The sequence below is a fragment of the Ceratotherium simum genome, chromosome 15, assembly GCF_057802395.1.
Source record: "Ceratotherium simum simum isolate JZ-2026a chromosome 15, ASM5780239v1, whole genome shotgun sequence".
Taxonomy (NCBI): Eukaryota; Metazoa; Chordata; class Mammalia; order Perissodactyla; family Rhinocerotidae; genus Ceratotherium; species Ceratotherium simum.
Genome location: NC_141914.1, coordinates 16,259,463 through 16,286,503, shown reverse-complemented (window position 1 = coordinate 16,286,503; position 27,041 = coordinate 16,259,463). Strand labels below are relative to the sequence as shown.

Here is a 27,041-nt window from a genome sequence, read left to right as displayed (position 1 = left end):
TAGAAAAACACAGATATTTTCTTCTAGAAGTTTTACAGTTTTACATTTTACATTTAGGTCTATGATCCATTTTGAGTTAATTTCTGTATAAAGTGTGTGGTATGCATCAAGGTGCATTGTTTTGCACATGGACTTCTAATTGTTCCAGCACCCTTTGTTGAAAAGATTAACTCTTCTCCATTGAATTTGCAGCTTTGTCAAAAATCAGCTCACAATATTTGTATGAATTTATACATGGGCTTTTCTTTCTGTTCCATTGGTGTAACTCTTCTTTGGAAAATCTCATACTGTCTTGATTATTCTAGCTTCATAAGTCTTAAAATCGAGTAGTGTGTCCTCTAGCTTTGTTCTTCTCTTTCAGAATTGTTCTGGCTATCCTCATTCCTTTGCTTTTCCATATAAATTTTAGAATCACCTTAATATCTGTGAAAAAGCTTGCCAGGATTTTCATTTGAGGACATTGAGATCTCAACAATATTGAGTCTTCTGATCCATAGATATTTATTTAGATCTTCTTCCATCAACGTTTTACAGTTGTCAGCATATAGAGCCTGCACGATTGTTAGATTTACACCTGAGCACTTCATCATTGGGAGGGTCTGACACAAATGGTATTTTGAAAATTCAAATTCCAGTTGTTCATTGATAGTATATATAATTTGACTCTTTCTTTTACCTTCAATTAACTTTCAATTCTGTGACCTTACTAAACTCACTCATTCAATCTAGGTTTTTTGTAGATTATCTGAAATTTTCTACATGAATGATGTTTTCTGCCAATAAAGTTGGTTTTTCTTTTCTAATCTGTATGCCTTTTATTTCCTTTTCAAGTATATTACACTTAACAACTTCTAGTACAATGTTGAGAAGGAGTGATTAGAGAGGACATGTTTGCCTGGTTCCTAATTTTACGTGGAATGCGTTCACTCTCATCATTAAGTATGATGTTGGCTGTAGGTTTTTCATAGTTGCTTCTAAGGAAACTGAAGAAGTTTCCCTTCCATCCCTAGCTTGCTGAGAATTTTTATTAAAAATAGATGTCAAATTTTGTGAAATGCTTTTTCTGCATCTATTGAGGTGATCACATGGCTTTTCATATTTAGTCTGTTGCTACAGCGAATGACATTGCTTTTGAGTGTTGAACTAGCCTTGCATCCCTGGAATGACTCTCATTTGGTTATGATCAATTATCCTTTTTATAAATTGCTCAATTTGATTTGCTAATAGTTTGTTTCAGCTTTTCATGTCTACGTTCATGAGAGATATTGGTCTTTAGTTTTCTTTTCTTACAATGTTTTTGTCTGGTTTTGGTATTTAGGTAATACTAGTCTCAAAAACAAGTACTTACGTATGCTGTGGATGAGAATGAAAACTTGTGCAGCCTTTTTGGAGGGTAACTTGGCATCAGTAACCTTTTAAAATCTCATTACCTTTTTGGCACAATCCCACTTCATGGAATTTATCCTATAATATGTGTGCACATATGTGCCAAAACAAACGTACAAGCAGGTTTAGTGTAACATTAGTAGTAATAGTAAAAGACAGGAAGCAATCAAAATGTCCCTCAATAGGGAATTTGTTAAATAAATTAAGGTACAAAATTCATTCAATTGAGTACTAGGCAGCCATTAAAAGAATGAAGTGGATCCATGGTAGTGCTAATAGAAAGAGCTCTAAACAAGACTCAAACAGTAAGCACAGTGTGCTCCCATTTAAGTTCTGTTAGGAATATATGTATATTCTCCTTGAAATACATAAAGAAAATTTCTGGAAATATACATAAGAAATTACCAAAAGTGGTTATCGCCCAGGAAGAATGTTGCAGTGGTCTTGGTTGGGAGGACCACTCACTTTTCACTATATGCTCTTATGTAGTATTTGAACATTTTATCATGAGAATGTGTTACTTTCAAATGTTCATAAAAGCTGTTTTAATTCATTATTATGATATTTAAAGTACTGAGCTGAACCATCTAGAAATTCAGTTACGTTGTATTGAATATTGCCCAACAGTACCATAAACCTGAGAAATTTCTATGAATAAATGGTTTAAACGAAATATATATTAAAACTAAAACCTAGTTCTATACTTTGATTGTAAAGAATCTATGTTAAGCCTATATCAAAAATAAAGCACTTTTGGGGGGCCAGACCCGTGGTGTAGTGGTTAGGTGCACGCACTCTGCTGCTGGCGGCCCGGGTTCAGATCCCGGGCGCACACCAACGCACCGCTCATCAAGCCATGCTGTGGCGGCATCCCATATAAAGTGGAGGAAGATGGGCATGGATGTTAGCCCAGGGCCAGTCTTCCTCAGCAAAAAGAGGAGGATTGGCATGGATGTTAGTTCAGGCCTGATCTTCCTCACCAAAAATAAAAAAAATAAAGCACTTTTATGTACAGCATAGGGAATACAGTCAATAATATTGTAATACTTTGTATGGTGACAGATGGTAACTTGACTTGCCGTGGTCATCATTTCATAATATATATAAATATTGAATCACTATGTTGTAAACTTGAAGCTAATTGTATGTCAACTATACTTCAATAAAAAAATAAAGAAAGCACTTTTGTAAGAAAAATGACTAAATTTTTCCTCTTACAGTCTATTTCAAAAATAATCTATCTGAAAGAGTACATGAGTAATGACACAGCCCTAGAAAATTTTATAAAATTGCTCTATACTCCATTAAGGAGTAATTTTTTCTGGGGAAAGGTCATATAAAGGTTCTGGGGAACATCAAATTTAAATTTTCCCTACAAAACCATATGAAACAAACACTGGAAGAAATTATGACAAATCATTTCCTTTTAGTTCTATTTTCTTAGGTAGTATTTAATATTTTTAATTAGTCAGAAATCACTCCTCCCCAAATTACAACTTAGTTTTACATCGTCTAATCAGAAATGATAACATGTTGCTTATCTGAAAAAATATTTTCTGTCTAGCACAAAGGCTTAAATTTCCCACAAATATTGTCACTCGTCAGTTCTATTTTGATAACGAGGTGGTCAAATTGTTTTTTTGGCAACTTCCTGTGTTTTTTACCTGCTATCAACTTCTCTGTGTCAGGTAGATGTGTGAACTGTCTTTTGTATTCCTCATTCCTGTCTTTATAGGTGGAACTCGAAATCTGCAACAATCAAAAGATTTAATTTCTGTCATTATTAATTATAATCTTCATGAGATGGACTGAAATTAGTGCCTTAGAAAATAAATTTAAAATGGACTTTAAAGTAATATGCTTTTTATGCAATATTTTGTAGGTCTTTGCATGAAAAAACATAAACATTTCAAAAAAACACCAAAAAGAAGCAAAAGAAGCTTCCAGCGTGATGGAGTGAGGAGTCTGGCAAATCCTCTCTGCAAAAGCACATATATAGCTGGGAAAAAACTGTCAAAAACAATCATCTCAGATTATGAGAAACTGACCAAAGGCAGACAATAAACTGAGAAGTGTTTGTTCATGAAACTCTACTGAACTGGGGAACAGCGGAAGTCTGTGGCACTGTTTCCTTGGCCAGCTCCCATTACTCTTCCTCCCCATCAGTTAAGTCAGTATGGTCGTTCTACGAGGATAGAACAGGCCATGAAAACTAGCAGCTATGGTGAGAGAGGGGGTTGAGTTGATTCGGAGCTGAAAATAGAAAACCTATGTCCAGAAGTGAAAGGGAAAATTCTGAAGCTACCCAAGTAACTGTGAGGTTGCAGTCCAAATTGGGGCAAGAAACAAGCAACCCGGCAGATTACTAGGAGACTTAACAAAGAGATTTCGGAGGACAGCCAGCCATAGATGAACTTGATAAACTCTCCATGTATTCCTGGCTAAACAGAGGCTGTATGCGTGGGCAGCAGAGACTAGCAAGACCCCAAACTATCCACATAGTCCTGGCTGGAGACACAAGAAGTCTCAGGGGAACATAAAACTGAGGCAAATTTGAAAATTCTTTGTATTTGAATGCATTTCCCAATCTACACACAGATCTATCAGCAGAAGGGAAAAGCCTCACTGGCTCTCTATGTTTTTGAGCACAATTTCTCACCAATCACTGGCTGACATAAGGAGTAACCACTGGGAAAGCAACCTTAAAAACAATAACACTAAACTGAGCAGAAACATTCATTCCCACACGCCACAGGAGAAAAGGATTTCACAGATTTACTCTATTAAGTTATTAGACAAACAAAAATCAGCAATGACAAGCTTTAGGGGCAGAGTGGATGCAATCATAATCCACAGTTGCTATAATATATTATCTAAATTGTACAATTTTCAACAAAAATTGTGAAACATGCAAAGAAACAGAAAAATGTGACTCATACGAAAAAAGAAAAAATCAGGCAATAGAGTCTTTAGGGTCCCCAGATAGTGAATTTAGCAAAGACATTTCCCAAAGCAGTTATTAAAAATATGTTCAAAGAACTAAAGAGAACCATGCTTAAAGAATTAAAGGAAAGTATGACAACAGTGATTCAACAAGTAGAGAATCTCAACAAATAGATTTTTTTTTTAATTTTTAAGAAAAAAATAGGACATTCTGAAGTTGAAAACTACAATCACTGAAATAAGAAATTCACTAGAGGGGCTCAACAAAAGATTCAAAATGGCAGAGAAATAATCAGTGAACTTAAAGATAGATTAGTAAAAATTATCTTATTTGAAGAACAGAGATGAAAAAGATTATAGAAAATGAACAGACTCAGAGACCTGTGGGATAACATTAAGAGATTCAAAATAATGTAATGGGAGTATCAGAAGGAAAAGGGGAGGCAGAATATATTTGAAGAAATAATGGTCAAAACTTTCAAAATCTGATGAAAAACATTAATCTATAGATCAAAGAGGTGCAATGAACTCCAAGTAGGATCAAAAAGTTTCATACACAGACATAACACAGTGAAATTGCTGAAAGACAAAGGAGACCTTGAAAGCAGCAAGAGAAAAATGACTCATACATACAGGTAAAAAAACAGTATGATTAATGGCTGACCTCATCATAAACAATGGAGATAGCAGATCTGCCTTAAAGAAATACTAAAGGAAGTCCTTCAGGCTGCAAAAAATGACACAACATAGTAACTCAAATTTACATGAAGAAATGAAGGGCACCAGAAGTTGAAATATGTGAGTAACTATAAAAGAGTATATAAATCTATTTTCCAGTTTCTCTCTCAACATTTTTAAAAGACCTGGGAGGGGCCAGCCCGGTGGCGCAAGCGGTTAAGTGCGAGCACTCCGCTGTGGCGGCCCGGGGTTCACTGGTTCGGATCCCGGGCGCACAGCGATGCACCACTTGTCAGGCCATGCTGTGGCGGCGTCCCATATAAAGTGGAGGAAGATGAGCATGGATGTTAGCCCAGGGCCAGTCTTCCTCAGCAAAAAGAGGAGGATTGGCAGATGTTAGCTCAGGGCCAATCTTCCTCACAAAAAAAGAAAAAAGACGACCTGGGAGTCTATAAAGCAATAATTATAATACTGTAATGTTGAGTTTATGAGATATATAGGTGTAATACATATGCCAATAATAGCACAAAGGAGGGGAGAAGTAATGGATCCAGGTGGAGTAAGGGTTCAATATTTTAGCAGAATTAAGTTAGTAATCTGAAGTATACTGTGAGAAGTTAAGGGGTATACTGTAAGCCGTCAAGCAATTACTAAAAAAACCTCTCAAATACATTTTTTTAAAATCAAGGGGAATTAAAATGGTATCCTAAAAAATATTTGACACATAAAGAAAGAGTTAAGGGGGATCAGAGGAACAAAAAAGATATAAAACATAGAGAAAACAGTAAAATGGCTATTTGTAAATACAACCATATTATAACTTCATTAAATATAAATGGACTAAACACAGAGATTGTCAAACTGGATAAAATTAGATCCAACTATATGCTGTCACACCTAGATCCAAACACACAAAGAGGCTGAAAGTGGAGGAATGGGAAAAGATATACCATGTGAACAGTAATCACAGAGAACTTGAGTGGCTATATTGCTATCAGCTGAAATAGACTTTAAACAAAAAATATTACCAGACACTAGGAGATACTTTCATCATGATAAAAAAGTCAATATATGAGGAAAAATCAACAATAATAAATGTATAAACAACAAACAACAAAGCCCCAAAATACATGAAGCAAAAATTGACATGACACAATTGAAAAAACAGACCATTCAACGTAAGTTAGAGACATCAATAACCCATTCTCAATAACTGATTGAATGACTAGACAGAAGATCAGCAAGTATATAGACTTTAACAACATTATTCAGCCATTTGTGACAACATGGATGGACCTAATGTAGGACATGATGTAGGACATAATGTAGGATCTAATGTAGGACATGATGAATATAGTTGATAACACTGTATTGTATAATTAAAACTGAAATTTGCTAAGAGAGTAGAACTTAACGTTCTCACAAAAAAAAGATTAATATGTGAGGTGATGGATGTGTTAATTAACTAGATGGGAGGTATCCTTTCACAATGTATATATACATCAAATCAGCACAATGCACACTTTAAATAGCTTACATTTCTTTCAATTATACCTTAATAAAACTAGGGGGAAAAAACATTTCCATCAACAATACCTGACTGGCACTTATAAAACACTTCATTCAATAAGTGCAGAATACACATTGTTTTCAAGCACACATGGAACATTCTCCAGGATAAAAAATATGCTAGACCACAAAACAAGTTTCAATAAATTTAAAAGTATTGAACCATACAAAGTATGTTCTCTGTCAACAATAGACTAAAACTACAGATCAACAACACAAGGACTAGAGCCCAGTTTCAAGTCATCTTAGTCCTTAAAAATGGTGTAAGGTGTTCTTAGACTGCTTGACAGAGTATATGAAAATACCCTCTGGAAGAAGACAGCATTACTCTAGGACTCAAAATGTTTCTACAAAAATGATAGAAAGTAGAAAAGAAAAGAGATGAGTCTGAGGATACAGTGAGCAGGTCTAACACACAGAATCTGGAGTCCTAGGAAGGGAGATAGAATGAGGTAGATGTAATATTTGAAGCAACAATGGCTACAAACTTTGCAAATCTGATGAAAGACAAAATATGTTCAAGGATCCCTATAAACCCCAAGCAAGATAAACAGAGAGCAATAATAAGTTAAAGGATATGAGTTATATTCATTGGCCAGAATGGCTTAAGAAACGCCGTAAAGAATCCTGAAAGTTGAATACTACTCAGCCACAAGAAACGATGAAACCCAGCCATCTGTGACAATATGGATGGACCTTAAGGGTATTATGCTAAACAAAATAAGTCAGAGGGAGAAAGTCAAATACCGTATGATCTCACTCATAAGTAGAAGATAAAAACAACAACAAACAATCACATAGAGACAGAGACTGGATTGGTGTTTACCAGAGGGGAAGAGGGGAGGGAGGACGGCGAAGGAAACGATTAGGCACGTGTGTGGTGATGGACTGTAATTAGAGTTTGGGTGGTGAACATGACTGCATAGAAATCAAAATACAATGATGTACACCTGAAATTTATGTAATGTTATAAACCAATGTTACCGCAATAAAAATAAATAAATAAATAAATAAATAAATAAATAAATACAAAAAAATAAAAGAATCCTGAAAGTTAAAAATTACTATGCATATTATTTTGTTGAATACTTCAAGAAAACTGACTCAAAGGAAATGTATACAAAAAACTGCCTCTAAGCAAAAATTCTAGAGATGACGATCTATCAGCGTTATCTGAGAAACATCTCACCGAAGAATACCATTGGTGCTACTGTGAATGTGTCAAGAACTCCTCACCTAAACTAGAGAAAGTGAGATACTGACCTACACCAAGGTCTGTCTCTCAGTAAACTGTGAGTACGTGGTTGTGGGCAACAAAGCAATCAATCCTTTTCACCATTCATTAAAAAAAAGAATTAATTCTATTTTTATAAATCAACCTATGCTCTAAGAAGCATTTATGTGCAACAACAGAATAACAACCCTAATAATTAGTGTTCATAAAGATGACATGTTTCATCAAGGATAATCTAATTTTAGAAAGATTTTCACTAAAATGAAGATTTCAAATTTATTTTAAAATTACATCATGAGGATAAAGTGTAATGAGTTTAGTATATACTCTCAAATACAGCCAGGTGTATAAATTGATACACTTTTTCTTAAAAACAAGTTTGCAATACATTATCAAAAGACAAATAATACATTGATTTTAATCAAGTAATTCCACTTATAGTAATCTATTCTAAAGAAATAAACATTTAGACAGAGAATCAAAAATGCTCAATGCAATGCTTATGATGATAAAAATTTGGAAACTAAATGTCTAGGAAAAAAGAGACTAGTTAAATAAATTTGGAAACATTAATATGATGGTGCATAAAACTTTCAGTAAAACTCAAGATCCTGAAGAATTTTTAATGGCCTGAGGAAAAGCTCAATAGGTTAAAGAAAAAGGAAATATAAATATTTATAGACATATTGATTCCAAGTATGCCAAAGAAAAAAATTCATACACATACACAGAAAACATGAAAAGGAAATATCTCAAATAGTTTTCTCTGGTTGGTGGGAACAAAAGTAATCTTACTTTTCTTCTTTATATATTTTTCCAATTTCTGAATTTAAAAGAATTCATAAAATTTATAAAAATTGAAATCATACAAAAAATTAAATTACAACTTTAAGTTCTGCAGTTTGGAAACATTACAATTTATTCAAAATTATTTCATTCTACTTTTATACTAAAGGTAAAAGTTTTTTTTCTGATTGTAGGGAGAAAACATTTAGTCTTTCTCCATTTAAAAAAAAATTTTATTGAGATATAAATGACATATGACATTGTGTAAGTTTAAGGTATACAATGTGTTGCTCTGATACATTTATATATTGCAATATAAGGACCACCGTTCCATTACCTAATACCTCCATCTTGTCCCATAATTATCATTTCTTTTTTCATGGTGAGAACATTTAAGATCTAGTTGCTTAGCAACTCTGAAGTATGTAATACAGTATTATTGACTATAATCACTAGGCTGATCATAGTCAGAATTTATTTACCTTCTAAGTACAAGTTTGTACCCTTTGACCAACATCTCTCCAGTTCTGCCATCCCCCAACTCCTGGTAACCACATTCTACTCTGTTTCTATGAGTTCGGCTTTTTCAGATTCTACGTATAAGTGATATCAAACAGTATGTATCTGTCTTTCTCTGTCTGACTTATCTCACTTAGCATAATGCTCTCAAGAAGACAAAATTAGTTAAACATTTTAAGTTTCTGTCCTTAAAGGCCTCAATTTCTTCTTTCCCTGTAGTTCTCTGAAATCAATTTCAAAAATAACAATCTTCTTGCTCTAAATGATTCCAGCACTTTTTGGTGAATATCTATACATGTGAACACAGTAAAATTCAATAAACCATCATCTTGCAGTCTAAAAATCCTAACAGTTGGCAACTAGCTAATCAAAAATAATCTAGAGAGGCTCAGTGACTCAGTATCTGTAGCACACTCCATAACTTCACGAGCAGATTTTTTATGAGTTTTGGTAGCAGACTGGAATAAGAGAAAGTGAAAAAGTTAAGAGTAAATTAACTTGGTACAGCAGTCGTAAAAGGCTAGATGATGTCATGGAAATAAGCAATCACCAAATCTCAGTGCTTACAAGAACAGTGGCTTATTTCTCACTCGCACTACACGTACATTGTAGGTTGGCAAGAGGCTTAGCTCCATGCTGTCCTAACTCAGGGATATATGCTAATAAAGCCTCCACCGTCTGGGACAGGAACATGGCAAATAGTGTTCCAATTCTAAGAGCTTCCACCTGGAAATGACACACACCGTTTTATTCACCTTTCACTCACAAAAACATTGTCACATTGCCACACTTACTTCAGGAGCATGGGGAAGCACATATCTACCATGGGCCCAGAAGGAAAAGAAACAAAAATACTGATGAATAGAATTAATGGTTACTTAAATTTACTTAATTGGCTAAGTCAAGAGTCATTATACTACTGAAGAGGTAATGAATCTGTCCGGAAGAGCCCCTTTCTCCCAAAGCAATCCCCATTAGATGCAGAAGAAAATATTCACTTAGAGCTCCATGCCAACAAGGCATTCACTTTTGAAAACAGAGAAATCATTCACATACCATAAAATTCACTCATTTACAATGTACAGTTCAGTGGTTTTGGTATACTCACAAAGCTGTGCAACTATCACTACTATTTAATTCCACAAAGCTTTTATCACCCCAAAAAGAAAGCCCATACCATTTAGCAGTCACTCTGCATTTCCCCCTCAACCCAGCCCCTATCAACCACTAATCTACTTTCTGTCTCTATAGCTTTGCTTATTCTGAAAATTTCATATAAATGGAAACATGCAACATTGTGGTCTTTGTATCTGTGTTCTATCATTTAGCATATGTATTTAAGGTTCATCCATGTTGCAGCATGAAGCATTACTTCATTCCTGTTTATGGATGAATACTATTTTACTTTATGAATATGCCATATTTTATCTACGTATTCATCAGCTGATGGACATTTGGGTTGTTTCCATTTTTTGGCTATTATGAACACTGCCACTATGAATATTCATGTACAATTTTTTGTGTGAACATGTTTCAATTTCACCTAAGAGTGGAATTGCTGGATCATATGGTATCTCTATGTTTAACATTTTGAGGAACTGCCAAACTATTTTCCAAATTGGCTGCACCATTTTACATTTTCACCAGTAATGTATGAGGATTACTATTTCACCACATCCTCACCAAGACTTAATGTCTGTCTTTTTTATTATGGTCATCCTAGAGGATATGAAATGGTATCCCATTCCTACAATAATTTGATTTGCGTTTACCTAATGACTATTGATGTTGAACATCTTCTCATGTGCTTATTGGCCATTTGTATATCTTTGGAGAAACATCTATTCAAGTTTTGCCCATTTTAATTGGGTTATTTGTCTTTTTATTATTGAGCTATCAGAGTTCTTTATGTATTCTAGTACAAGTCTCTTATCAGATATGTGATTTGCAAATATATTCTCATATTCTATGGGTTGTCTTTTCATTTTCTTAATGGATTCCTTGAATTACAAAAGTTTATAATTTTGATGATATATCATTTAACTAATTTTCCTTTTGCCACTTGAGCTTTTGGTGTCATATCTTAGAAACTATTGCCTAATCCAAAGGTCATGAAAATTTAAACCTGTTTTCTTCTAAGAGTTTTATAATTTTAGCTCTTACATTTAGGTCTATAATCCATTTTGAGTTTATTTTTGTATAAGGTGTATAGTAGAGGTCCAAATCCATTCCTTTGCATGTAGATATCTAGTTGTCCCAGGACCATTTGTTGAAAAGACTATTCTTTCCCCCATTAAATTGTTTTGGCATCCTTGTCAAAAATCAATTGACCATAAATGTAAGAGTTTACGTCTGGACTGTCAATTCTATTCCATTAATCTACATGTCTAGTCATATGTCAAGGCCACACTGTCTTGATTACTGTAGCTTTGTAGTAAGTTCTGAAATAGGGAAACGTGTATCTTCCAACTTTGCTTTTTTTCAAGATTTTCTTGGATATTCTGGGCCCCTTGCATTTCCATATGAACTTAGATTCAGCTTGTAAATTGCCACAAAAAAGGCCAGTTGGGATTTTGATAGGGATGGCACTAAATTTGTAGATCAATTTGGGGAGTATTGCCATCTTAACAATATTAAATTTTCCAATCCATGAACATGGGATATCTTTCCATTTGTTTATATCTTTTAAAATTTCTTTCAGTGAGGTTTTGTAGTTTTCAATACACAAGTCTTAAATTTCTTTTGTTAAATTTGTCCCTAAGTACTTGATTCTCAATTTTGAGGCTACTACAAATAAAATTTTTTAAAATTTCATTTTCAATTTGTTTACTGCTAGTGTATAAATTTTCAATCAATTTTGGTTTTAGAATCAGGTAATACTAGCCTCATGGAATGATTTAGGAAGTGTTCCCTCCTTTTTTATTTTTGAAAGATTTGTGTTAATTCTTCTGTAAACATTTGGTAGAATCTGCCAGTGAAGCCACCTTGTACTGAGCTTTTCTCTGTGAAGTTTTCTTGTTTTGGCTTTTTTTTTTTTTTTTTAACTGATTTAATCCCTTTCCTTATTATATATTCAGACTTTCTAATTCTTCTTGAGTCAGTTTCAGTAGTTTGTGTTTTCCGAGGAATTTGTCTAGTTCATCTAGGTTCTCTAAGGTACTATTTCAAATGCATGAGGATAGCAAAAAATTAAAGACTGATAATATCAAGTGTACTGGAACATATACCAAGATAGACTATATAATTGGCCATACCTCAACACATTTAAGAGAAATGAAATACCGAGTGTGTTTTCTGACCACAATGAAATCAATCTAGAAATCAATAACAGAAAGATAGCGCAAAAATCTCCAAATACTTGGACATTAAACAACATACTTTTAAGTAATACATGAGACAAAGAGGAAGTCTCAAAGGAAATCAAAAAACACACTGCACTAAATGAAAATAAAAATAAAACACACCAAAACTGTGAGACATAGCTAAAGCTGAGAGAGAAATTTATAGCTCTAAATGCACACATTAGAAAAGAGGAAAATCTGACATAAATAACTAGGTGTCCAACTTAAGAACTTAGAAGAGGATGAGCAAATAAACCTAACACGAGCAAAAAGAAGTAAATAATAAAGATAAGAGCAGAAATCAATGAAATTGAAACACAAAAACAATAGAGAATATCATTGAAAAAAAATTTTTAAGCTGATTCTTTAAAAATAATCAATGAAATTGACAAACCTCTAGCAAGACTGACAAAGAAAAAAGAGAGAAGGAACAAATTCTCAATATCAGGAATAAAACAGAGTATAGCACTACAGACCCTACGGACCTCAAAAGGAAATAAGAGAATATTATGAACAACTCTACACATATAAATATGATAACTTAGATGAAATGGACTGATTCTCAAAAAACACAAACTACCACAACTCATTCAATATGAAATAGATAATTTGAATAGACCTACAACCATTAAAGAAATTGAATTCATAATTTAAAATCTCTTAAGGAAGAAATCTCCAGGCCCAGATGGTTTCACTGGAGAATTCTATAAAACATTTAAAAAATTAACTCTAATTCTACACAATCTCTTCTAAAAAATGGAAGGGGAGGGAGCCCTTCCCTATTCTTTTTACGAAGCTATTATTACCCTGATGCCAAAACAAGATAAAGACAGTACAAAAAATAAAATAAAATTACTTAACAAGATCACTCATAAATATAGATGCAAAATCTTCAACAAAATATTAGCAAATATAATTCAGCAACACACAAAAATTATACAACATGACCAACTGGAGTTTATTCTAGGAATCCAAGGCTGGTTCAATACTCAAAAATCAATGTGATCTACCATATTAACCTGTTAAAAAAGAAAAATCATATTACCATATCACTTGATACAAAAATAATATTTTATAAAATTCAATGTCCATTTGTGATAAAAACTCTCAGAAAAATAGGAATACAGGGAAACTTTCTCAACTTTAAAAAGACCATCTACAAAATACCTATAGTTAATAAAATACCTTAATGGTAAAAGACTTAACGTTTTCTCCCTAAGATCAGAAAAAAACCAGGAATGTCCATTCTCACCACTGTTATTCAACATAGTGCTGGAAGTTCTAGCTAGCGCAATAAGGTAAGAAAAAGAAATAAAACATATACAGATCAGAAAGGGAGAAGTAAAACCATCCCTGTTTACATATGACATAATCATCTAAACAGAAAATCCTAAGGAGTCTACAAAAACACCTCCTAGAACCAATAAGTGAGTTCAGAAAGGTTGCAGGATCAAGATAAACATACAAAAATCAACTGTATTTCTATATACTAGCAATGAATACATGGATTCCAAAAATAAAAAATACAATATCATTTATAATAGCTCAAAAACTCTGGCAAATAGTTTGGTAGTTTATTAAAAACTAAACATGCAACTATCAGATGACCCAGCAATTGCACTCCTGGGCATTTACCCCAGAGAAGAAAACTTATGTTCATATAAGAACCTGTACATGAATATTTATAGCAGTTGTATTCATCACAGCCCAAAACTGGAAACAGCCCAGATGTTCTTCAATGGATAAATGGTTATCCATTTGCAGTGCACCCATATCATGGAATACTAGTCAGTATTAAAAAGGAGTAGACTATTGATTGGTACACAAAATAGATGGATCTCCAGGGAATTACGATGAGTGAAAATAGCCGATATAAAAGGTTACATACTGTAAGATTCCATTTATATAATATTCTTGAAATGACATAATTATAGAAATGGAGAACAAATTAGTAGTTGCCAAGGGTTAAGTAGGGGGAAGGGCTGGAAGAAAGTGGCTGTGTCTGTAAAAAGGATTCTTGTTGTGATGGAAATGTTCTGTATCTTAACTTTATCAATGTCAATATGCTAGTTGTGATATTGTATTATAGTTTTGCAAGATGTTACCATTGGGGAAACTGTTTAAAAGGGTACAGAGTGTCTCTATTATTTCTTACAACTGCATGTGAATCTAAAATTATCTCAAACTAAAAGTTAAAAAAGAGTAAAATAAGGAGGAAGTTGGTAGGATTAAAATAAATGTGTTAATTGTACATAAGAGGAGGAAATGTTTAAAATGCTTTTAAAGCTGATTCAGAGTTCAATACTCCATAGTCTTCTTTGTCCTCCCTCCAACTGCCTATCTTTGGGCCATTTTACTACTTATTACATCTTCACCAGAGAACTAACACAATTAAAACAATTTAATTTAATTTAATTGTTGAGCAAAATGTGACTAGAGTAATAGAACCTTACTCTCCTATGTGGCTCATGGGCTCAAGGTCATTACTTCTGAGTTCACATCTCATATCTAATAAAAAGTTTTTTGGAAAGGCAGATAGAGAATGCTGAGCTACAATTTTTGTATTATCTGAGATTTGTTATTTATGAAATATTTAAAATTTCTCATTGCTCTAGATAATCAAAAGGATATACTTAGGATGCAAGTCACTCTGTCCTTAAAAACTTCTATGACTTGCCTTTGAGGATACCACACTTTCTAAGATTTTCTTTTATCTCATTAGCCAAATCTCAGTTTCTTTTGCTAGTTCCCAATCTAGCACCTGAGGGTCTAAACACTGGAGAGTCCACTGCTCTTCTCTGTCCATATTTTTTCCCTAAGTGATCTCATCCAATCTTTATAAATGTCTTTAAATACCATCCATGTTCAAAGTCTCCCAAATCTACTTCCAGCTTCAATCTCTCCCCTGAGATTCAAGTCATATATCCAATAGCCTACTAGACCTTTCTATTTGTATATCAAACATGCAGCTCCAACTTAACCAAAAAAACTCTTGATTTCCCAACTCCCAAAGCCTACTTCTCCCCGAGTCTTTCTCTTCTCCTAAACGGGGCTTCCATGTACCCAGCTGCACTGATCAGAAACCTAGGAATGATTATCCTTGACCTTTTATTTCCCTCACTCACATCTGATCCTATCAGCAAGCTGTCTGTCGAACAAGCCAATCTCATTCCTCCCTCGGGCCTTTCCCTAGAACACGGTTCCCCTTCCTCATATGATTTACTTGTGTTCTTTCTTTGCCCCCCGCCCCCCATATAGGGCCCTCTCAAATGGCACGTCCTCATGGAAACTTTCCCTGACCATCCTAACTAAAAATGCTACTCCCTCTATGTGATTCTCTACACCCTTACATTCTCTTATTGTCTTCAGAGCTTCTATCACTACCTGACACAATATCACACATTAGCTTATTTGTATACTATCCATCTCCCATTCTGGACTGCCAGCTCCAAAATGGAAGAGACACCGTCCTGTTCACTTAGAACAGTCTGGTGCATAGAAGACACTCAAATGAACTAATAAGAATATCCCTGTCTTAGATAAACACATGGATAAAGAGAACAGATTAGTGATTACCAGAGAGGAAGCGGGTGGGGGGGTAGGCAAAAAGGGTAAAGGGGCACATACATACGGTGATGGATAAAAACTAGACTATTGGTGGTGAGCAAGATGCAGTCTATACAGAAACTGATATATAATAATGTTCACCTGAAATTACACAATGTTATAAACCAATATGACCTCAGTAACATAATTTTTTTAAAAAAGAATATTCCTATCTTAATTCACATATATCTGCCTTTGCCACTTCTATGATAATAATGTCTCTCCTCACTACTCTTTTAATTTATCCTGTGAGAGACTCACTGTACTTCCTGAGTCTGAAGTCTTTCATCAAGAGTGGAAATTTTTCATGCATATTCTCTTTGAATATTGCCCCTTGCTCATTCTCTATGTTCATCTTCTGAAACCCCTATTAGATTCACAATGGACTTTTCTACTTTCCTCCTTATATCTTAAACCACTCTTTCAAATTTTCTCTTTATCTTCCAGCGGTACAGTCTGAATAATTTCCTCATATACATCTTTCAGCTTACTCATTTTTTCTTTAGCTGCCATTTTCCATGTCCACTGAATTTCTTAATTATTATTTCAATGGCCAAATTTTTCATTTCTATAAGTTGTATTTGGTTTTTTTCCAAATCTGCTAGGTGTTTTTGAGCATGTCTTATCCATTTATCATATTTTTAATCCCTTCTATTACGTCTTTAATAATATCAAGTGATTGTTTTACAGTCTTTATCTGGTAGTTTTATCTGAAGTTTTGGAGGGTCTAATATGCTATTTATTGAATCTCCTTCTGTTCACTCATAAAGTATTAAATTCAAGTCCCAAAACTTCCTGAGAAACAGACGACCATTATGTACTCTCAGGAAGACTTCCCTCCCCCCACACTCCAAGCCCAAGTTTAAACAGATAAGCTTCCTCATCTTCAACCTGCAGATGTAGGTGGATTTTGTTCCTAGTCTACCTTTCACAGAGGGTATAACTCTTCAAGAGTCGTGGCTTTATAAAGAGTTCTCAGTTCCAATTCACACAAGTCCACGGCCTCATCTCCTATCCCAGTGTGGCCATTAAAGCTTTAGTTACTGAGACTAATAACTCCTCAGGGCTGTCCCAGCATTAGCTCTGTGCTTACAACTGTGGTAAACAGCTCCCACTTCTTTTTTAGCCCTTAAGTATTTTCCTTGCGATTTTGTGAGCCCAGATATGCATTTTAAAAAGATGTTTTTAACATTTCATCCAGCATTTCTAGGTACTTTGTAGCAGAAGAGCTTTTAAGTTAAACAGTCCTCTCTCCATATTGCCAGAAATGTTAGTTCCTATTGCTTTATAATTAAATCTAAAAGCATTATAAGATATCTAGGTTTTCAAACAATATCTATCTATAATTAATTTAATTGGATAAAATACATTTTTTAATCCAACAGAAATTGGAAAATTAGTTCATTCTTTTTCATCAGTTACTGAAGTCAAAATCTGAAATATATTTTTTAGCTTGAATAAATCCAAGATACGTTGTGGAGAACAACACATGATTACAGGAAACCTCTTCTCCAAAGTTGCCAAAGTATGTTACAAACATACTAATTAATCCTCTTGGGCTTTTTTTTTTTAATATAACAGTGCAACATTAATTAATCCTCGTTATATGCCTCTAAATCAGGTTTGTGGCAAGTTTTATCCCCCACTTACAAGCAAAAAAGCTTACCTGTGAATAATGACTATGATCATGCTATAAGACAATGATAAAGCACAGAGTCAAGACTTCTGATTTCTTGTACAATTAGAAAAAACTTGATTATTATCTAGAAAAATTCAAATCTATTTTCTATTAAAACATAAGTATACTAGTTATTGTTTGTACATGTATAGATACTGTTTCAAAACCTAGATTTGTTTTATTCTTAAAATGTTTTAGAACAAATACATAAAAGAAATGACAAATGTGAACTCCAGCCTCTTTTAAAATTCTCCTACTCCATCTTTCCTTTTTCCTATTTCCCTTCCTAAATCAAAGATCTGAGGGATCTGAGATTTCATATCTTTTTTATTCTATGTATATTTGTCAAGATTTTCAGGGCCGGCCCCGTGGCTTCGTGGTTAAGTGCGCTCGCTCCGCTGCTGGCAGCCCGGGTTCGGATCCCGGGTGTGCACTGAGGCACCGCTTCTCCAGCCATGCTGAGGCCGAGTCCCACATACAGCAACTAGAAGGATGTGCAGCTATGACATATAACTATCTACTGGGGCTTTGGGGGAAAAAAAAATAAATAAATAAAATCTTTAAAAAAAAAAAAAAAAGATTTTCAAATACACAATTATTCAAAGAAAAACACATCCTAAACAAACTTAATATTAATTTTAGTTTACAATTCAGAAAACCATAAATCCCTCCCCCTTTTAAAATGCAATTATCAACTAAATCAGCTACTAAGGAAATAAGTATATACAAATGACAAATATTTTTAAAGGAACTTAATATTAACGAAATACCCAGGTAGAAAAATATGGTTAACATTAAGTACTTTACCCAAAGCACTATTACTTCTAGAAAAGATCCAAGTAAATATGTCATCTTCTAAACATACTCAACAGAAAATCTCAAAGGCTTTTTTCTACTCCCAATAGTTGCTAGCTCTACCTCACTAAGAGAAGTTACATTAAATAAATGCATCAGCTACAGATCTCTGTATGCTTTTCCTCTGAGACCTTAATCCACCTGCAATATACCATTATTTTAAGTGGGAAAAACAGTTTTTTCTTTTGGGATTTTTTTCTTTTGCTATGTATTTTTACTAACAGTTAAAGGACAAAATCATAAATATTTATTTGCCATTAGCTTTATTTTAAATTTCATTTCTTTATTTCACATAATTTTTATTGTTATATGAGGATTTAAAGTTAATAGTAAAACCCATTTCCCACATACTAGGATTAAATATTTTCATTTTAAAATAAAAAATAAAACAAATATAACAATTAACATTCCTATCTTTATATTACAGGATTGAAACAGAAAATCTGCAGCTGTTGGTCTCACTATCAATTGCTATGCGGATTTAATCATACTCCTCTAAATTAAAATCCTACTGTCAGAAAGACACTTACTAGCCAGTTTGTTGAGCAGCACAAGATTAAATTGATAGGGTCTGAAAGAAATTAACTTCAGCAAAAAAAAAAGGCAACAAAAGACTTCAATAAACTTTGGTTCACTTCCTTGTATCTTTCTGCTAAGTTTTCACAATTTTTTTTTAATTTAAAATACTTTTTATGATATTACAAATAGTAGGTCCTCTTATCTAGCACTTTTCAACCTTTTTACCACTGGGACAATCTTAAGGAAAGGTGTTCCCCATATGACACTCCCATTGAGTATGCCCAGAGTTTTTTATGACTGATATGTTGCTACCAGGACTGTAAACATTGAGTGCTTGATAGCTATAACCACCCCCCTTTGTTTCTCCTGTTGACTCAAGACATACCAGTGTTGCAATACTGTGCCCCAATCTCTACTTTTACAAGTGAGGCACCTGAGGCCTGACAGGTTGAACAACATACTCAAGAGCACCACACGGTGAAGTCACCAGGGACAGAGCATACACTCTATCCCAGATGCTTTGTTCCCAATCTCCAATTCCTTCAATTATATCATGCTGCCCTCTAAATTCACAACTGTGGAACAAGTGAGTTCACTTGGCCAAGATATATGAGTTATCCTACGTTAGTGAATTTTCCAGATCTCTGAAGCTTAACTCTTTAAATACCAAAACTTTATAAAGTTATCAGTCCCTTTTAGTAGAAATGTTCCAAAGTGAAAAGGCACAAATCCAGATTTCTTGGATGTTCTAGTGAAATGGCTGTGACACTCTTTTAATTCTTTGCTCAACGACCAGGTCACATGCCTCCTGAATATTTTCCTGTTTTGCTACCGGTCTTCCTTGTGTTGATTTTGGATCCCTCAGTGAACTCTGCCATCTTACCGTACTCATTCAATTCCTACTTTACTGCCAGGAGAATGTGAAAATAGCAACACGGTGGAGTCGGCGGTAGAAGCAGATGGATTTAAAATGGCAGAGAAAAAGTGAATTATTTCCCAAACTTCTTAACCACCATTTCTACCAGCTATGGTACTACCTCAGAGCCAACTTATCTGCATGGGCCTTTGGCCTGCACATTAAGAGGCCCAGGTTGCTACACTTTTTGAGCTTCTGCTGTCATTTCTTGCTATTGTCCATGTGTTGTCACCAAGTAACTCCCCTATCTCTGATATCCCATTCAACTACAAATGGAAACCAATTTATTTAGGCTTACAAAATATATGTCGAAAAGATATTAAAGAAATTCCAAATGAAGACTTGAGGAATTCTCCTCTTACAGGACATATCAGCGTGAATTTTCATTTAGCTATTCAGGCTCTTCTTTTGTTTGCTTCTGAGTTCTAATAGTTCTGGTTTCTGGGTCAGTGACCTCTGCAAAAGTCAGTAAAACTTCTGAGGTGTTGTTTTTGTCTTTAAGTCTATTCCATGTGATTTCATGTAAAAATTCCTCAAAATAAAGTGCTTGCAATCAGCATAGAGACCTAAACTGAGCCGAAGCAGACCTTCAACACTCTAAACCAGTGCTTCTCAAACTTGAATGTGCACACAAATCATCTGGAAATCTTGTGACAACGAAGAGTCTGGTTCAGTAGGTCTGAGCTTGGGCCCAAGATTCTGCATTTCTAATCAGCTGACAGGTGACGCCAAGTCTGCTGGCCCCAAATACTACACTTCGAGAGCAAAGCTCTAGAACACATATCTCTTTTTTCTCTCTCTCCTATTTCTAAATCCGCATTCTCTTGCTTTTTCCTTTCCTTGTTTTATCCTTTTTCTTGCTTTAAGTCTGCCAAGAATAACCACAGTGACTGTTTAGCCCTGTAGATGGCCCTTGGAACTATAAAGGTTTTCCAATCTATAACAAGCTATAAAAACCACAATGCAGAAGGGTCAAAACACTACAATAGTCATAAACTTTCTCTAACTGTGACCAAAAAGAACATAATCAATATAGATGACACAATTTTTAGGATGTGTGGTTATTTTGGTATAATTTTTAGCAATTAAATATTTTCCTTAGGATATGGTTTTAAAAAAATCATGTTAACTTTCTTAATAGGAAGAAAGAACCTGTTATTCATCTTAAGATTCAGTAACATTCAATAACTGAGCTGCTAATTATGAACAGAATGATGGTACTTGTACTAATCTTTATAACCTGTTAATATTGGTTTTTTTAGTCTACTTTAAAATTACAAGAAATTCTGCTACCAAGTATACCTAATCGTCAAGAGATCAGGTTTCTAATGAATTAATATTGGAACTGTGTATGCCTTATAATCTTATATAAATTTCACTTAGAGTTGCATTATCTCAGATTCTATCTCATAGAATCGTAGACTCATAACTCTCATAGGAATTGCTAGATTTAGAATGAGCCCTTTAATACAACAAATGCCAGCATTCACGTGGTAACAGAAATGTTGTTCTTACCAAAAGACTCCATGCACCTAATCAACAGGCAGTGGTCTCATTTTACAGTGGGGAAACCTGGAGCACAGCCAGGTTATGTGACCACGTGAGCACAATGCAAACAGAATACGAAACTCCTCACTGTAAAACCTTTCTTATAATCACCATACATCACAGCTCAAACGTCGTTAAACTTCCTTTGAGGTACGGAAACCAATTCTTTAAATCAAAATTGTCAAATAGCTGGCTTCTCAGTAACATTTAGAAAAATGGTTTCTGTATAACGTTAGTCTCCTGCCAAACAGAACAACACTGTAAGTGGAATCCAGTTCTGTGGTGCACTTTTCTCCCAGGGAAACGCAAGCAGACAATTCCACTCCATCAAACCAGACAACAGCGCATTCTAGCGGCCAAAGGAGAGTATAATCAGAGAGGTCTGAGACTCTGGACTAAAACTTAAAACTAAAATCTAGAAGCTAATAAGAAAATATTACAAATATTATATGAATTGCTGTCGACAAAGAAAATTTGCATTTAAGATTAAAATGAAGATATGAGAAAGGAAAAATATTACCCAAAAGCTCCAGTCACCACTCCAGTTATGTAAATTTGGCCCCTGTTTTTTAGCTGACACTACGTTATTCTCATCCACAACGGGACTAGGATTTTCCTCTAACTCTTCCTTTGACTCGGTGGCAAAGCTTGAGTCCCCTTCATTTATTACCTGGAAACAAGTATCAAACAACATAAATCAATTATTGAGAAATGCCCATTTCAAAAAGAAAAGAGTTAATGTTCAAAATACATAAATTAACTTGAAAAGGACAATATTTAAGCTTTTAGAAAACAGCAATTAGTATGTTTTTGCTTCCATAGTTCATACGTTTACACATGCAACAAATATTTTCCAAGTACTACTATTTCTTAGATAGTTTAGTCGGCACTAGAGATTCAAAAATGAATAAAACAAAGTCTTTAGCCTTCAGAAGTTCACAGTCAGCTAGAGGAACAGTTAAACTGTAAAAAATACAATGTAATGGGAGTGACAACCTCTTTGGAGAATAATTAGCAACGCCTAGTAGGGTCTAAGATGGGTATGTACTACAACTCAGCAATTTAATGTGCAAGTGGAGTCAACAATGTTTGTAATACTAAGAAAGTTGAAACAACCTTACTGTCCATTGGTGGGGAAATTGGTAAATTAATTCTGATTTATACAAACAATGGAGCTAAAATAAATCAGATGTCTCAACCAGGCATCGGCCCACGATCCATAGAGCCCTGAGGGGAAAGATTATACCCTGTGCAAGATACAGAAGAGCAGTCACTATGGAGTTAAAAAAAGAAGAGAGAAAAGGGGGGTGTGTGGGGAGGAGGAGCAGCTATTATCAGAGCACACAGCTCACCAGGACCCTAAATACCTCTGCTGCTGCTGCCACCTGTGCCTCTGTTGTAACAAAAATCCTGATCCTCAGGGTTACAGGGAAAAGCACCCATGGCACCCGTGTGGCACAGCAAAGGGGATAGTCTAACTCAACCTTGGCTTGGGGTTTTTAAACTCTATAAAGTTTTTATAAAGTCCCTCAAACTGGCAAGCTGGTAAGAAAGTTTGGGTGGTCCCTCCTTTGGTGTGCGTGGGAGAGTCAAACCAAGCAAGCCCCCGTCCACACACAGAAACCCTCCCCCTGCCCCCACCCCTAACTACAATAAAAGCCCAGAGCCAGCCGCCTTTCCTTGCCCTTTCAAGTCATTTCAGATCTGCTTGAGAAGCCTGCCCTGCTCTTCCCACATTATGTAAGTATATAAGTAATAAACCTTTATATATAAGTAATAAAACGTTTCATACCTTCATGGTGTGTGGGGGGCATCATCAGTTTCTATATCCAAATCAAATTTTGGGAGGGGGTCTATTCTGGCTTTGTAGAGTGGCTACATCACAATCCCTTCTCTCTCACTCATTAGTTGTGCGCTCACTGGCAGTCACTCAATCTGTTTTCTCCACTCTACAGTAGGGGTAATAATTCTTTCTAGTCTAGACAATAAGCTTCTTGAGAGCAGGGATCATGTCTGTGTCACTCACCATCTTATCCCAAACACCCAGTGCCAGGGACATATGAATGAATGACTGACTGGGTTCCTGAATAGCTATCTTGCCTATTTCACAGTAATGGTTTGAGAATCAACTGAAATAGGACATTCATTCACTGGTTCATTCAACAATTATCTGAGTGCCTCTACAGTTTTGCAAACTGTAAAATGCTACTCAAATAAAAGGTATTACACTGATTGCAATTCTCTAAAAGTAAAATACATACTACATAGCCAATGTAAAATTAATGAGAATAGTAGGCTTTCGCCCCGAAGATTAATCAGTAAGTTCTTCCGTTTATCAAATAAGATAGTAAACGAGTAATAACACTAGTTGAAACCAAAAGCTTGGTGGACAGCACAGTGATTTACACTATCTAGAGTTCTGAGCCCTTTAATCAAGAGCTGATAGGTAAGGGCGGGGGTGAGACTGGGTCAACGTGAAATCGGGTCAGAATCCTGACAATGGAGCCTGAGTCAATGGGGCCTGAGCTGAGACATCTTGGAATAGGGCATTTCAGGACCAAATTCCAGCACTGGGCGCCCACACAGAAGCAGCCGTTCCCCGCATCGCCCAGCGAGGGGAAGCTCGCAGGAAGCACAGGAACCGTTTCCTCGCTGACAACTTTCCAAATTACTCCAAGGAGCACCAAGAAAAAGGAGGGGGGGAATTCATTATCATAAACTGAGAGGGTTCCAGCAACCATCGTCAAGAAAACTACCAGGTGAAGCCACCGCTTGGGAACCCGCCCCAGCGGGGGCCACTTACCTGGCGGAGAGTCGGAAGACCCTCCATCGCGGCTCCCTCCGCCGCCGCCGTACTGCGCACGCGCGCCCCGCCGCGGGGAGGGGGCGGCCAGGCGCGCGCCCTGCGCCCACCTCCGGCGCGCGCTCCGGGCTCCGGGTCCCGCGCGCCTCGCCAGCTCGCCGTCCGAGGGCCACCTCGGGTCCTGCCCGCGCGCCTTGCGCCCTCTGGCGGCAGTTGAGGACCCCTGCCTTTGGATAATTCAAGAAAGTACAGTAATGTTGATTTGTTAGCCCGGAGGCCAGTCTTTACTAGGGATCAGGATGAGCCCCTCTCATTACCCTGTCCTCCCAACCTCAAACTCCTGTGCCTACCGTGAAATGGCTTCTCGGCACAAGTCACCCCTCAAAGTTCCCCCTCTGCTTCTCACAAAATATACCCTGCTCCAAAGTGAGAAAAAGTGAATTGCGTAGCAAATCTTGCTCCTTCCAATAAGGGATTGAAGTTACTGATTAAAAGCTATTGAGTGTTGCAGATCCTGGTTCCCTAAAAAACAGCTGTAAAAGACGTTGTAGAACAGTTGGGGGAGACTGAATATGAAATGTGTATTACAGTTGGTGTTATAGAATAATAATGATTTATGGATAAGTTTATTGCTATTCCCTTATGGATAATTAATACTTTGTGGTTATGTTGGAAAATGTCTTTATTATTAGAAAATTCGTGCTCAAGTATGTGTGGGAGTGAAGCATCATGATGCCTGCAACTTGATTTCAAATGCTTCAACAAAGATACACGCCATAGACTGAATGTGTTCCCCACCCAAATTCATATGTTGATACATAATGCCCTTCTGCCATGTGAGGATGCCGTGAGAAGACTGGGGTCTATGAACAGGATGTGTAGTCTTACCAGACACCAAATCTGCCCGTGTCTTTTTTTTTTTTTTTTTTCCCCAAAGCCCCAGTAGATAGTTGTATGTCATAGCTGCACATCCTTCTAGTTGCTGTATGTGGGACGCGGCTTCAGCATGGCCGGAGAAGCAGTGCGTCGGTGTGCGCCCAGGATCCGAACCCGGGCCGCCAGCAGCAGAGCGCGCACTAACCGCTAAGCCACGGGGCCGGCCCTGCCCGTGTCTTGATCTTGTACTTTTCAGACTCCAGAACCATGAAAAATAAATGTTTGTTGTTTAAGCCATTCCAGCCTATGGTATTTCGGTCATAAGAGCCTGAATAGACTAAGACAATGGATAAATAGAGAGCAAAATAGCAAAATGTTAACAATCATTGCATCTATGTGGAGGGTATACCACTGTTCAGTGATTCTTTTTCTATTTCTGTATGTTTGAAAATAATCATAATGTCAAGTTGAGGAGGGGGGAAAAGTCAAATCCAGTTCCACAAAAAGTCAGATATTGAGTGTATTTTTAAAATATCTATTAAATGCTGAAGGAAAAATTGCCTAATAAGATAATCAAGAAAGGATAGGTTCTTGTCCTTGTCCTGCAAAATTTAGCATAAGCTGTGTTTTCCTTCAGTGTTGTGTATAAGAATAGGCTGAAGGAAAAATGACTACCTATTCTTTGAACCAGAAGCCACACCAAGAATTCTACTTTGGATGGAAAGAGTTTAATATTGCTAGTATTTTTTTAAAGGTACAAGATGAATGTGGTCATTACGTAAAGTATTTTAAAACTGTTTAAAATTTTTTTTAATTTTGAAACAATTTCAAACTTACAGAAAATTTGCAAATATGTTCCAATAAACTTTTCCCTGAGCCATTTGAGAGCAAACTATCAACACTGTCCCCTATCAACTCTGAATACTGTAGTGAATATTTCCTACATACAAGGACATTCTCCTAAACAATCATAATATGGCCAAGAAAATTGGGAAATTAACATTACATTATTACCTTCTAATTCTCACACCCCATTAGAGTTCCACCAATTGTCCCAATAATGTCCTTTATAGCAAAAGAATCTAGCCCCAATTCATGTGTTACAATTAGTTGCCACATCTCCTTCAATGTGCAGTGGGAAACATGCCCCCTGCACAGACTCCCTCCTCGTGCATCCCAGCCTAACACCACTTGCCCAGCCATCACGGTCACAGCATCCTACACTCTCCTCTCTCTGCTCAGGTACTAAAACCCTACGCAGTGCCATTCCCACTAAGGAGTTTAAACTATTTGTAAAAGCTGAAAAAATGAAAATAACCTAATAAAGGAAGATCCTGAGGTTGGGCTGAACAAATCACTATTCAGGTTTTAGACCCAATTTAAAACGAATGACATAATTTTTTAAAATCTAATTTTTAAAAAAAGAAGAGGAAAATAAAAGTGAATATCAAATCTCTTAAAGAGTAAAGATTGTTTATGTTAAAAACAATGGAGGATATCATAAGAGAAAATTTAATAATTTCCACTAAAATGTAAAATTCCAAAGGTGGAAAAGTACATATTTTCAAAAGACAAAGACCTGATATCTTGATACGTAGAAATTTATTAAGAGACACAAATTTATTAACATTAAGAGACACAATAACATAGATGAATCTCAAAAACACAACATTAAGCAACAGAAACGAGTTACAGAAAAATACTTACAGTAAGATTCAGTTTATAGAATTTCAAAACATATAAAACCAAACATTACACAAAGGACACAAATATAATAAAACACT

At 35.6% G+C, this 27,041-nt stretch overlaps 1 protein-coding gene across 6 annotated transcripts in view; it reads right to left on the bottom strand.

The window, feature by feature from the left end:
• GRAMD1C (GRAM domain containing 1C) overlaps positions 1–24,415 on the bottom strand; it is a 94,285-nt gene extending 69,870 nt beyond the window's left edge. For 3 of the 6 annotated variants that reach the window (XM_087439614.1, XM_014792239.2, XM_087439609.1), the window contains exons 1-3: positions 24,382–24,415; positions 22,099–22,248; positions 3,051–3,135 (exon numbers count right to left, since the gene is read on the bottom strand). In XM_087439614.1, coding sequence (XP_087295740.1) covers positions 3,051–3,135; positions 22,099–22,248; positions 24,382–24,408 — 262 coding nt within the window. In that variant the 5' untranslated portion in view covers positions 24,409–24,415. Of the gene's footprint in view, positions 1–3,050; positions 3,136–22,098; positions 22,249–24,381 lie in introns of those variants that run through there. The other 3 variants (XM_087439610.1, XM_087439613.1, XM_087439611.1) reach the window with 3 other exon arrangements.
• Between the last annotated feature and the right edge of the window lie 2,626 nt (positions 24,416–27,041).